The 12601-nt window shown below is 46.6% G+C and overlaps 1 protein-coding gene across 1 annotated transcript in view; it reads right to left on the bottom strand.

The window, feature by feature from the left end:
* Positions 1-12601, bottom strand: part of LOC146339257 (uncharacterized) — a 66618-nt gene that overhangs the window by 38300 nt on the left and 15717 nt on the right. Inside the window, exons 7-8 of the mRNA XM_084811424.1 lie at positions 7491-7564; positions 594-718 (exon numbers count right to left, since the gene is read on the bottom strand). Of these exons, the coding sequence (XP_084667550.1) occupies positions 594-718; positions 7491-7564 (199 nt within the window). The remainder of the gene's footprint in view (positions 1-593; positions 719-7490; positions 7565-12601) is intronic.

Genomic DNA, 12601 nt, shown 5'->3' with positions numbered 1-12601 from the left:
TGCTCAATGGCACCCTACTTTGGACACTGGGGTTCCATATCACAAACCATCGTTGCTAATATCCATTCATAAATATCATAGAATCATAGACTAGTAGGGTTGGAAGGGGCCTATAAGACCATCGACTCCAACCCCCTGCTCAGTGCAGGTATCCAAGTCAAAGCATCCCTGACAGACAGCTGTCCAGCCTCGTCTTGAAGGCCTCCAGTATGGGAGAGCTCACCGCCTCCCGAGGTAATTGGTTCCATTGTCGTATTGCTCTAACAGTCAGGAGGTTTTTCCTGATGTTCAGTCGGAATCTGGCTTCCTGTCACTTGAGCCCATGATTCCGTGTCCTGCACTCTGGGATGATCGAGAAGAGATCCTGGCCTTCCTCTCTGTGGCAACCTTTCAAGTGCTTGAAGTACTTGATATGTACTCAATGTGTCGAATCCCCTTTGAAAGCCTACGAAGCTAGTGTCAATCATCACACCACATGGGCTTTTCTCCCACTTCTCTGGTCCTCCCAGCCTGTCTGCTTATTCAGCCCTTGCCTGGCTCATCGCCGCCTGCCCAGGTGTGCGGCACCTGTGCCCCACCCGCCAGCTTCTCACCGTAATGCGCCTGCAACATCTCAGCACAAAGCTTCCTCTGAAGCACCTGGTACTTCCGCTCCAGCGCTGCCAGCACTCCTGAAGGCTCCTGCCCCAGCAGGGCGGCCGGGCCTCTGGAATCACGCCTGTGGCAAACAAGGCACCCAGTCATGGCGCTGGAACTGTCCGGCGAGCTCTGCGTGCGTGGCCTTTAACACCCGCTGGTTTGAGACCAGTGCTGGTTGATTGTGCAATATCTGAAGATCTCTTGCATTATTGCAAGGCTGCAATCCTACACTTTCTTAGGTCTCATTGGATGCATGCGGAGCTGTCCTTCCAGGCACACAGTGCCTGGCTCTCGAGAGCTCCCTCTGAGCAGGGCAGACACACATGCCTGAGGTGGACCGTTCCTCTTTCTACAGAACAACCCCAAACTTTGCTGGTTGAATAAAGCCCACTACTTCAGGAACACGTCTGCTAGTTCAGCCTTTATCTCTTTATTTGATTCTGTGCTCACTCCAGGGCATTTTGAACTTCCATTTTTGCATTCATTTAACTAACAATTATTTATTCAGTTTGATATCCCACCAGTGCTTCTCTGGCTCACTTGTTCTTGTTTTGTTTGAAGGGTTGCTATGATTGGAAAGCTGGGGTGTTCATCCTGGTTTCAGCAACTTTTGAGAATGCTTCCAGACTAGGCTTTTAGTGTGATATTGCCCTGCCTCCTTCGTGGAATTTTATGGGGGGTGGATAAAAAGTTTTCTTCCACTTGTAACCCTCATGTGTTTTTCTACTGCTTGTTCTGTCTTTTTTCTTTACACACACACACACACACACACACTTTAAGGAGGAAAAGGCATAACTGCTACACACTGAGTGCTTCCAGACGGAGCGTTTACTGTGTGCATGCCACACTTCACTTACTCCATTTTTATGTTGTGGATTTTAGGAAATAGCTGACTTTGCTTTATTGGACATGCTGGAAAGACTATTGAAAAAAATGCTAATCCACCTGTTTTAAAACAACATAAGATATCTTATTATGAAATGAAAATGCTAAATATAATGATAGATTATTAAGGATTTAAAAATGTAAATAAGTGAGAAGTATTGTGTGAAAGTGTATTGAAGAGAAGATACAGAGACACAAGCAGGTTAACAATGAATTCTAGGTTACTGGCATAAAAACAATGGTCAAGATGACCTGGATAGTATCCAAAGAGAAAATGCTGATTTAAAGTCCTATCATTTGGGCCAAAAGTTGTTGTTGTTTTTTTTTGAGTAATGTACACATGTGAGACTCCCTGGAAAAGACCCTGATGCTGGGAAAGATTGAAGGCAAAAGGAGAAGGGGACCGCAGAGGATGAGATGGCTAGATAGCATCACCGATGCAGTGAATATGGACTTGAGCACACTTGGGGAGAGAGCGGAGGACAGGAAGGCATGGCGTGCTATGGTCCATGGGGTCACGAAGAGTCGGACACGACTGAACGACTGAACAACAACACACATGTGAGACTGTAATATGCCAGGTCAAAAGTGTACTTAAAGTTTTCGCTTATCAATTAATGAGCAAAAAGTATTGTGTAAGGTATACACATCAAAAAGCTTGATAGATAGATGTCTAGAAAAATGTATAGGCTTAAGTTTAATTGGAAAATGTTGGGTACAGAGTTATCTTCTCAAAGGTATAATTCAAAATTGATCTTATCTAGCCTGAAAGGTGTACGTGTAAGTCTTTTATATATGTTCCAATTTTTAAAGAATGTTTAATAACAATGAGATAATTAGACTGTAAGCCCTAATTTATGGGACAGTTGATAATATTCATTATGAGGTAACTTTTACACAAACAGTATAAATATGTGTTGATTTTACAGTGCAGGAGCTTCTTAGAAGCTCACCAGGCATGTATACCTGTCAGCTGAATAGCCTATTCAGTACTGAATAGTGAACTTAGTACTTAGAATGAGATCTCTCATTTTTAAGCTATTAACATTTAAGGATATTTAGCAAAGCTCTGTTTAACTAAAAAATGTTTTTATATGCACAATGTATTTTAATGTTGTTATATGCATATATGTAATTAAAAAAATGAATAAAAAAAGATTTCCCTGTGCTGATTCTTGTTAATACAAAACCTAGATTGTGTAACCCATGAAACAATCTTAGGCATACACTTTGTTTAGAGGTATTTAATCTAAATGCTTTTAGTTGGAGGCACTGCACTACAGTGGTTCCGCTCCTACTTGGATGGCCGATTCCAGAAGGTGGTGCCGGGGGATTATTGCTCTGTGCCATGGCAATTGTGCCATGGGGTTCCACAGGGCTCTATTTTATCCCCCATGCTGTTTAACATCTACATGAAACTGCTGGGGGAGGTTATCCGGAGGTGTGGGCTGAGGTGCCATCAATATGCGGATGACACCCAGCTCTACCTCTCTTTCTCATCAAAACCAGGTGAGGCAGTGGCTGTTCTGAACCAGTGCCTGGGCACGGTAATGGACTGGATGAGGGCTAATAAACTGAAACTCAATCCAGACAAGACGGAGGTACTGTTAGTGGGTGGTTCGTCTGCCCGGCTAGGTGATATTCAACCTGTTCTGGAGGGGGTTGCACTCCCCCTAAAGGATCAGGTTCGTAGTTTGGGGGTGCTCTTGGATCCAGAACTGTCACTTGAGGCACAGGTGAACTCAGTGGCACGGAGCACTTTTTATCAGCTTAGGCTGGTATACCAACTACGCCCTTATCTGGACAGAGATAGCCTAGCTACAGTTATCCATGCTCTGATAACTTCTCGTCTGGATTACTGCAATGCGTTATATGTGGGGCTGCCTTTGAAAACGGTCCGGAAACTTCAGCTGGTCCAAAATAGGGCAGCAAGATTGTTAACAGGGACTGGCCTGCGAGCTCATATTACGCCAGTACTTTTCCAGCTGCACTGGCTGCCAGTCCATTTCCGGGCCCGATTCAAAGTGCTGGTGTTAACATTCAAAGCCCTTAACGGCTTGGGGCCAGGTTACCTGAAGGATCGCCTCCTCCCATATGTGCCTGCCCGGACCTTAAGATCATCCTCAGCGGCCCTTCTCCATGAGCCCCTGCCAAAGGAAGTGAGGCGGGTGGCTACTAGGAGGAGGGCTTTTTCTGTTGTGGCACCCCGGCTCTGGAATGAGCTCCCTAGTGAGGTTCGCCTGGCGCCTACATTGTACTCCTTTCGGTGCCAGGTGAAGACCTTTTTATTTTCCCAGGCATTTTAGCATTTTAGCTTTCTAAATTTTTATCTTTGCTGTTTTAAATCTGTATTTTAAACTCCTGTACTGCTGCTAGGTTTTATTGTGGTTGTATTGTTATATTGCGGTTTTAATGTTCTATATATTTTAAATTGTTTTATTGTGTGTTGTTTGGTTTTAATTTTTGTGAACCGCCCAGAGAGCTTCGGCTACTGGGCGGTATAGAAATGAAATAATAAATAAATAAATAAATGCTCCCAAAGTACTGAACTATAGACAGATAGCTCATACAAAGTGGGGTGGGGGGAGGAGGGACATGACATCAAAAGCCTCCTGAATTCTCTCTTGTCCTAATTTCTTTCTGTCTTACGTTTATTTCCTCCCTTTTCCTCCATGGAGCCCAAGGCAGCATATATGATTCTCTTCTCCATTTTATCCTCACAGCAACAATCCTCATAGAATCATAGCATAGTAGGGTTGGAAGGGGCCTACAAGGCCATCGAGTCCAACCCCCTGCTCAATGCAGGAATCCAAGTCAGAGCATCCCTGACAGATGGCTGTCCAGCCTCGTCTTGAATGCCTCCAGTGTGGGAGAGCCCACCGCCTCCCCAGGTAATCGGTTCCATTGTCGTATTGCTCTAACAGTCAGGAAGTTTCTCCTCATGTTCAGCTGGAACCTGGCTACCTGTAACTTGAGCCCATGATTCCGTGTCCATTATTCCTCACCCTGTGAGGCAGGCCTGGCTCAGTGACTGGACTAAAGTCATCCACTGAGCTTCATGGCTGATTTGAACCCAGGTCTCCCCCGTCCTAATCCAGTACTCAAACCAACACACCACACTGGCTCTCTTCTGACTTTTCTCATACCAGAGAAAGACCCATTTTCAGGGGGAAAGAGCAAAACAGCAGCACTCTCTCTGCAAGTGTAGATGTCCTTAGTGCTTTCTTCAGTCTTTTCCAAGAAGCGTGCTTTTGATGGTAGGACCCCAGGCCTGTAAGCGAGCTAACAGTAGTTTTACAGATGCTTAGAGATCCATAATGCTCTCTGCTTTGGTTCATTATTAGTTGCAATCCCTTGCAGTGGGCCTCTCTGCCGGTCAGATGAGTCAAAGGCCGGGTAGCGCCCCCTCAGCACATTCCATGCTAATCAGCTCTGGTACCGTGTATCTTATCAGAGCCTAGGATGAGCCTGAGAAGCGAAGCCCTGTTTATCTTAAAGCTACAGGTGTCTGTGCTGGGAAAATTAGGATAGTCTTGCTTCTGCCAAATACGTTACTAAGCACTGTCAGGCTATGCTGGGAAAGTTGTAGAAGAACTCTGATTGATGCTTGCACCTGTCATTCTGCCTCACTGCTATGCCTGAATAACATGTATGATATAAAACCCATCTTGCAGCACAGCTCTTTGTTCAGAGCTGTTGTCTGATCTAACCATTGGGTACGCCTGTGTGCTGTAAGTACTCAATAAAGTCTCCTTGTAAGCAAATCTGGATCTGACTTACCACTTTCTCGGCACATCTAAATCTTGGAGGCCCACGGCTGGGGCATACACTCATGAGCTTTTCTAGATGAGCTTTTTATTGTGCTTTCGCCACTCCTCACTCGCTGTTGCTTACAGGTGCTTCAGACAATGCTGTCACCATTCAGTTTTGCTTCTGTTTTTTAAAAGCAATTTCACTGGTGGTTTTGAAGTGGGAAAAATCCAGTAGCGACAGAAATCCATGCAGCAACGTAAGACTGGCTAGCATTCCCCCAAGAACAGAACACATAGGTTTATTTAACCAAGGCTTATCAACAAACACAAAGAACATACACTTGCAGTTATGGAAATAAAAAAGGAAAAGGAACATTAAAAGGGCTGTGCTGGAGCAGACCAAAGGCCTACATAGTCCAGTGTTCTGTGGACAGCCAGGTGCCTATGGTATGGGAAGCCCAGAAGCAGGACCTGAACCTAATGGCAAAGCCATGTTGTGTCTACAGCTAGTGGCTTCCTTTCTTTCCATCTCCCCTGCTCCCCTTTTATTTTTAAATTTACTCCATTTCACCTTAGTGAAATAGCGCCACTAAAATCTTTTGGGGAAACAAAGGATCTCCACTGGAATGTTGTTGTGAATTGGGAAGGAGGTGTGCGTGTGAGAGGGAGAGTAGTTGGGAATGATAGAACCAAAGAGACACCATCTTAAAGTAGTGGCAGCCATCTCAGGCAGCCTCCTACAGTGGAAAGTCCCAGAGGAGGATAGTCTTATCAACTGCCTTGATGACACCAACAGCAACGGTCTGTCTCCCATCACGTACAGCCAGAAGAGTTCCCCCACCCTTGCGAAGCCGCCATGCCTGCAGCTAGAGAACCAGTTCGAGCTAGGTCGCTTCCTGCCCCGCTTGATAAGACACGTCAACAAGTTATGTAGCCAGAGTGTATATAAGCTGTACCAAAACCACCCAGGGTGTGGTTCTCCTTTGTGGTGCTACGCGCGAGAATCCACCCAAGCAGCGCTGTTTGTCTCCTGTCAAATAAAACTGCGTTGGACTGAATCTCGGAGTTCTGTGTGTCTCTAAGGGGATATTGGCATACTCCTCCTAGAGGGAACGAACTTAGGCACAATTTGTGCAACAGGAATGTCAGCAACATCGGAACTGTGGGGAGTAGATTGATGGGGCAGAGCCCGAACAATGGAGGGAAAGAAGGAAGGAGAGTGAGGAGCCCCTCTCTCTGATGGAGAGCTCAGCCCATCAGACAGGCAGCCCCTGCCCCAATAAGGCTGGGAAGGAGGGAGGGAAGAGGATGGTGAGCTCTGCTAAGAGAGAGGGGTGGGTGTGTGTTTCCGTGAGAGTCTTATGGTGGGGTCCCCTTGACCCCTGTGGAATCCCCCTGCCTCATTCACAGAATTTGACACAGGGTCCAGACAATGTCATCTTCCATTTGCAATCCTCCTACCGCCTCTTCTTTTTTTTGGAGGTGTTTTGAGACACAGGGCTCCTAGCACTACCAACTGGAAGGCATTGTGCAGTCATTCCGTCTTTTTCTCCTTAATGGGTTTTCCATGGTTATGACTGAAAGATGTCATCGACTGGACACACACACACAGCCCATAAAATCCAGTGAATGAAGCAGGGCCACGGTGCCAGAAATGCCTAATCTGGAAGCATCCTTAGTTACCAGAAAAAAAACAGTTGAGGAGGAAAAGACGGAATCGCTCCACAATGCCTTTCGATGGGTAGCGCTAGGAGCCCTCCATCTGGAAGCACCCAGAGACTTCAGCAGTCTCTCTGGGAACAGGAAGGAGGGGGTGAGGAAGGAGGATTGTTCCTTTCCTGCCCACACACGCTAGCATGGACGGAGCAAAGCAGAAGGTATGCACATAAGAAGTGCTACATTCCCCAAAGCATGGAAAGTCACTTGCAATTCCATATGTAGTTTACAGCGGAAGAGCAATGGCTGCGTAGCACTAGGAGCTGCCTCCGTCTGCCCCCCCAGCCCCCGGTCTGGAAGCAGCCTTCATTTCCTCATAGTCGTCAGCAAGAAGTCTGCCAGACGTCTGTCTCTTGCTTGGAACACTCCTGCTTAACTTAGAAAAGAGATGAAAAAAGGACTCCATCTCCGGGTTCTTTGATTCTTCCCCAAAGACCTCAAATCTCCACAGTCTACTTTTCCCCTTGGGGTGGTGGGTGTGGGGGCAGGCAGACCTACCGTTCCAGGAGTTCTTCAGCCCGTCTTCTTACCCCTCTCCAATACAGGGGGGTGGTCGCTCTAGCACTTGTACCCTTCAAGAGGTCAAATAAACTCAGTCAGTGTGGTCTAGCAGGAGGACCTCGGTTTCAAGCAAGGGGACCTATGTTCCAATCCCACCTGTGTCACAGACCTTTTGTGTGGCTTTGGGTAAATTGCTTTCTTTTGGTTCCCTGTCTGTACAATGGTCCTCCCTCACAAGGCTATTGTAGGGGCAAACACAACCAATACCAGGAAGTTCTGTGCAATTTTTTATGATTGATAAAGCACTTTTCAGTTATGGCTTCTCCTCCTCAGGAGTGCTTTCTTTAGCCCAAAGCTGCCAGGTTATAACCCTGATAACCTATCACCCTGATCCGGCTAAGGAGATCTGCACTTGCAACCAGGCACTGTATGTCCCATTTTCCAGAAGGGGGAGTTACGGCTGAGAGAGTGTGGCTTGTGAGTCCATCCACCTGGTTCCTGTGACTTGCTAGGGACTTGAAATACCTTATTCAGTAGCTAATATAATAGTGCTATGCACGTGAAACCCACTTCCGAGCAGTGGGACCTTTCAGGGGCCCAGGACTTCCCTAGGATTCAGTTTCCTTAGAAGTGGGTTGCTGGAGACTTACGGTATTTTTGTGATATAAGGTACACAAACACACACACACTCACGCACAGACGTGGGGGAAGGCTGAGAATAAGATGAGGGTCCACAGCATTAATTCCCCAACATATTCCATCAGATGTGTAGGGGAGTCCACAGTCCCACAGGATTTTTTGCAGAGAAAAGTTAGCTCTCTGTAGCCAGTCTTCCTTGCTAGGTGGGAGTCACCAGATTTCCAGGTGAGGCTTCAAAGAAACAGGTAGTCTCCCTAGCCATGCAGAAATATACACCATTTTAAACTAAAAGAAAACAAAACCATTTTTTTCAGAAACCCTGAACAGTCTGGCAAACACCTAAATTACTTAAACTACTAAATAATCAAGAATATTGTTAAAACAAGGATGGATCATCTACAGATATTAGTCTATGCCAGATGTGTCTGTTCTTGGTAGGGTTCTGGGGTTTCTTTTAAAAAACAAACAAGAAAACCTCTGCCTTCTTGAATATACATGTGTTTCTTGTTAGTGTAGTTACAGACTGTTGTTACCAGATTTGTGCGGCTGAGAATTGCACACACACTCAGCTTTGTGAGCCCAGGGCAGCTCTAATTTCCCACGGAAATACAGAGCACCAACAGATGGGTAGAGGGGGTGGCTGTGTTGGCACAGATGCCTGGACATGGAATCCTGGAGCATCTCCTGTGATCGTTGAGCTCTGTGCCGCATTACAGGACTAGGCAGGTGTCCCAAATGGGAAGGGCTCCCCAAGGCTGTGAGGAAGGAGACCAGGGCAGTGCAGGATCTAGCTGTGCCCAGTGTAACTTGCAACCAAACTGAGCATCTGGGCTCCCAATAAGCTGGAGCAAAGAGCTGTTTGGCTGCGCTTTGCACTGGGCAGTTCTTAATGCTACACATCCAGGAGCGTCTCAAAGTCACTTCCCCATTAGGTACAGTAAGCTGAAATGGCTGGGCCAGGGTTGGGAAAGGGGGCTTGTCACCTTTCCCCACTACAGGCCTCCTTGTCAATTTTCCACTTACATATACATTACGTTTGATACCACTGTGGTCACTATTTCCAACTGGTTCAAGAACAGCTATCTCTCGCACTAGGCACGAGGTGCCCCTTAGGATTAAGTCCAGGGTCACCTCCTCTGTGGTGGGTTCCATGACACAACTCATTTAGAGGATCTAGCCATTTTACCTCTTTGCCCTGACCAGAACATGAATTTACTCTGCCTATGTGAGGATAACTGAAGTCACCCACTACAACAACACTTTCCTCTTTAGATGCAGTAGCATGTCCCCAGTACTAAATTACTTTTGGGTCCTGGCATTGCCACCCACAGTGATTCTATGAAGAAGGCTGCCCTCCTTGAGATTTCTAGCTGGTTCCATGCTTCTTTGATGTACAGAGCAGCATCAGCCCAAATACTCCCTTCCCAGTCCTTTGCATAGAGTTTGCATCCAGAGATGACAGAAGCCTGGTGGAATGGAGAGAACCAGTGGGTTACGGTTATCACACTGGTTCTCTCCATTCCACCAGGCTTCTGTTATGCCACTGTATCTAGGTTCCCCTTCAAAACCAAACATGGCTAATGGAGACACCAGCACACGTCCCACGAGCGACCTGTGTGCCCTCAAAGAAGGAGCCGACAACTAGGGCCCCATCTACATGAGCCATTTACTCTGGGGCTGCTGCAATTCGAGGTCCTTTGGGACATACGATGCAGTCACCACTTCACAGCCAAACCATGGTTTTCACCCAGAAAACGCGGATTTCGAAAGGTGTTTTGCTGCAATGTTTTTGGTTTGCTGTGGACTTCCCGCGGTTGCGAGCTGTCTGTTGCTTCCCTGAACCGACTTCACATTTGTGGTGGGCATATGGTAGGCATGCCTAGTGCTTGTGTCACTCTGAGATGCCCCTTCACTCCTCCCCGTTCCTTTGCGGCTGCGCAGTTACGGAGGCATGGAGAAACATGCTCATTTCTTCAACCACACCTTTGCACACCATCGCAGCTTCGTATCTTAGCAGTGGCTGCTTTGGAGTCAGTGGCCAAGGGCCAGGGGGCTGTCAGAGGAGCAGAAGGTCCTGGACCAACTTTGCTCCAGCCACCATTTTGGGATGATGGGTAGGCACATACCTCTCATGGGCACACGCCTTGGTGTGTGCGAACCATCGCGAGAGTTTTGGGCTGGAGGACTGCCAAACTGTTGGCATGGTAATGAAGGAGCAGACCCCCCACTTTACCTAATGAGGAGCAGACATACACAAAACAACCCCCAAAATACAAAACAGCCACTAAAACCCGAAGTGTTGCACCCCCACCCTCACAGGCTTGGGCAGCTGTGCATTTAAATATAATGGTAAAAAAAAGAGCAGCGTAACTGCCACAGTTTGCTTCACTGAAATGGCTATGTGTAAGGGCACAGTGGATTTTCCCATTGGAGAAGTCCACAGTAAATCACGCGCGGTGTACCGCAGCAGAAGCTAACTTGCAGCTGCAATGCTGCGCAGTTACGATGGAGCGATGGTTGAAAGCGGTGCTGTGTAGATGGCCCCTATGTCTCACTAGTGCTTCTCCATAATCCATATGCTAAGGCACAGAGATAGTGTTGAGTATTCCACTTTCTCTAGGTGCTAAGAGGGACCCCACAAGACCTCCACGTGGACTATGTGAAAAGGGGGTGGTCCTCACTCCTACCCAAATGGATGACCGCCTTTGGAGTGGATGATCCTTCGATGGCAATCTGCTGGAGGCAGCCATGGAGGGAAATGACCCTTCCCAAGTGCCACCATGGCTCCTACTGAGGGACAGCTGCACTGTCTCAGTCTGTGGTGAGTGGGGCCCCCTTACCTGGGCAGATGATTCCCTCTATTGGCCATAACAGCTGCCAATAAAGTAGAGGAGGCAAGGGAATTCAGTGCCACCTCTCTGGTTGCTCCTTCTCCTTTTTGCCTTACATTGGACTTCCCATGTTGAGAGTTGTAGTCCAACACATCTGGAAGGCTGCTATACATCTTCTGTAGCCATGTAAGATATGAGTTGCCTTCCTACTATTATCATAAGAACTAAAGCAACTACATGAAGTTTAGGAATGAGGGGTTTTGATTTGAGCATTTAGGGACAATCCAGCCCTGTACAAAAGGGATGGGTTCCACTTGGACCAGATTGACAGGGGTGGTGCTAGGTACCTAAAAGATCCATGGCTCAGATGCATAGGCCCCCCAAAATACACAAATATGCATATGCTAAGTTACATATGCAAATATATGTGCATAATTAGAAATAATTACTATAATTTAATTTTATAGAAGGCAAGCTAATTAACCTCTTGCTTGCGTTCAGGATAGAATTGTGCAATGCCCCACACTTTTTCTTGGTCTTTCAGGCTCAAATCCAAATGGGATGGAGTGCCTGGAACCAGCAAAGAGCTGTATGGCACCTTTATTAGGACCAAGCAGAATTCCTAATAAACAAATTACCCAACTGTGCATTTTATTTATTTCTCATGGACCAGCACGACTACCTTTGTCTGTGGTTGTTTGTTTTTAAAATTTTACCAGAGTTATCAATCCCCAGGTTTCTCTCTAAATTCAGATATTGGAACTGTCTTCAGGGTGGATAAGGCAGGTTGCAGCTCTGAGCACATTTACTAAGGAGGAAGACTCCAATCCTATATACACTTAGTTGGGAGTAAATCCCATTGAACTCAGTGTGGATTATTTCTGAGTAAACACGTTAAGGATTTCACAGTAAGTTTGCTGTAATACTGAACATTTCCCCATCCACAGACCTAGAATCATAGAATAGAATAATAGAATAGTAGGGCTGAAAGGGGCCTATAAGACCATCGAGTCCACCCCCCTGCTCGATGCAGGAATCTAAGTCAAAGCATCCCTGACAGGTGGCTGTCCAGCTTCATCTTGAATGCCTCCAGTGTGGGAGAGCCCACTACCTCCCCAGGTAATTGGTTCTATTGTTGTATTGCTCTAACAGTCAGGAAGTTTTTCCTGATGTTCATCTGGAATCTGGCCTCATGTAACTGGAGCTCATTTTTCCATGTCCTGCTTCTGGGATGATTGAAAACTGATCCTGGCCTTCCTCTCTGTGACAACTTTTCAAGTACTTGAAGAGCGCTATCATATCTCCCCTCAGTCTTCTCTTCTCAAGGCTAAGCATCCCCAGTTCGTTCAGTCTCTCCTCAGAGGGCTTTATTTCCAGTGCCCTGATCATCTTTGTTGCCCTCTGAACCCTCTCCAGCTTGTCTGCATCCTTCTTAAAGTGTGGTGCCCAGAACTGGACACAGTACTCCAGTGCTGAGTAGAGGGGAACTAGTATTTCCTGTGATTTGGAAGCTATACTTCTATTAATGCAGCCCAAAATAGCATTTGCCTTTTTTGCAGCCACATCACATTGCTGGCTCATATTCAGCTTGTGATCGACAACAATTCCAAGATCCTTCTCGCTTGTAGTATTGTTGAG

The sequence above is a fragment of the Heloderma suspectum genome, chromosome 7 (genome assembly GCF_057233095.1).
Source record: "Heloderma suspectum isolate Gila_16-S chromosome 7, 16-S_ref, whole genome shotgun sequence".
Classification (NCBI taxonomy): Eukaryota; Metazoa; Chordata; class Lepidosauria; order Squamata; family Helodermatidae; genus Heloderma; species Heloderma suspectum.
This window is presented reverse-complemented; position numbering and strand designations above follow the sequence as displayed.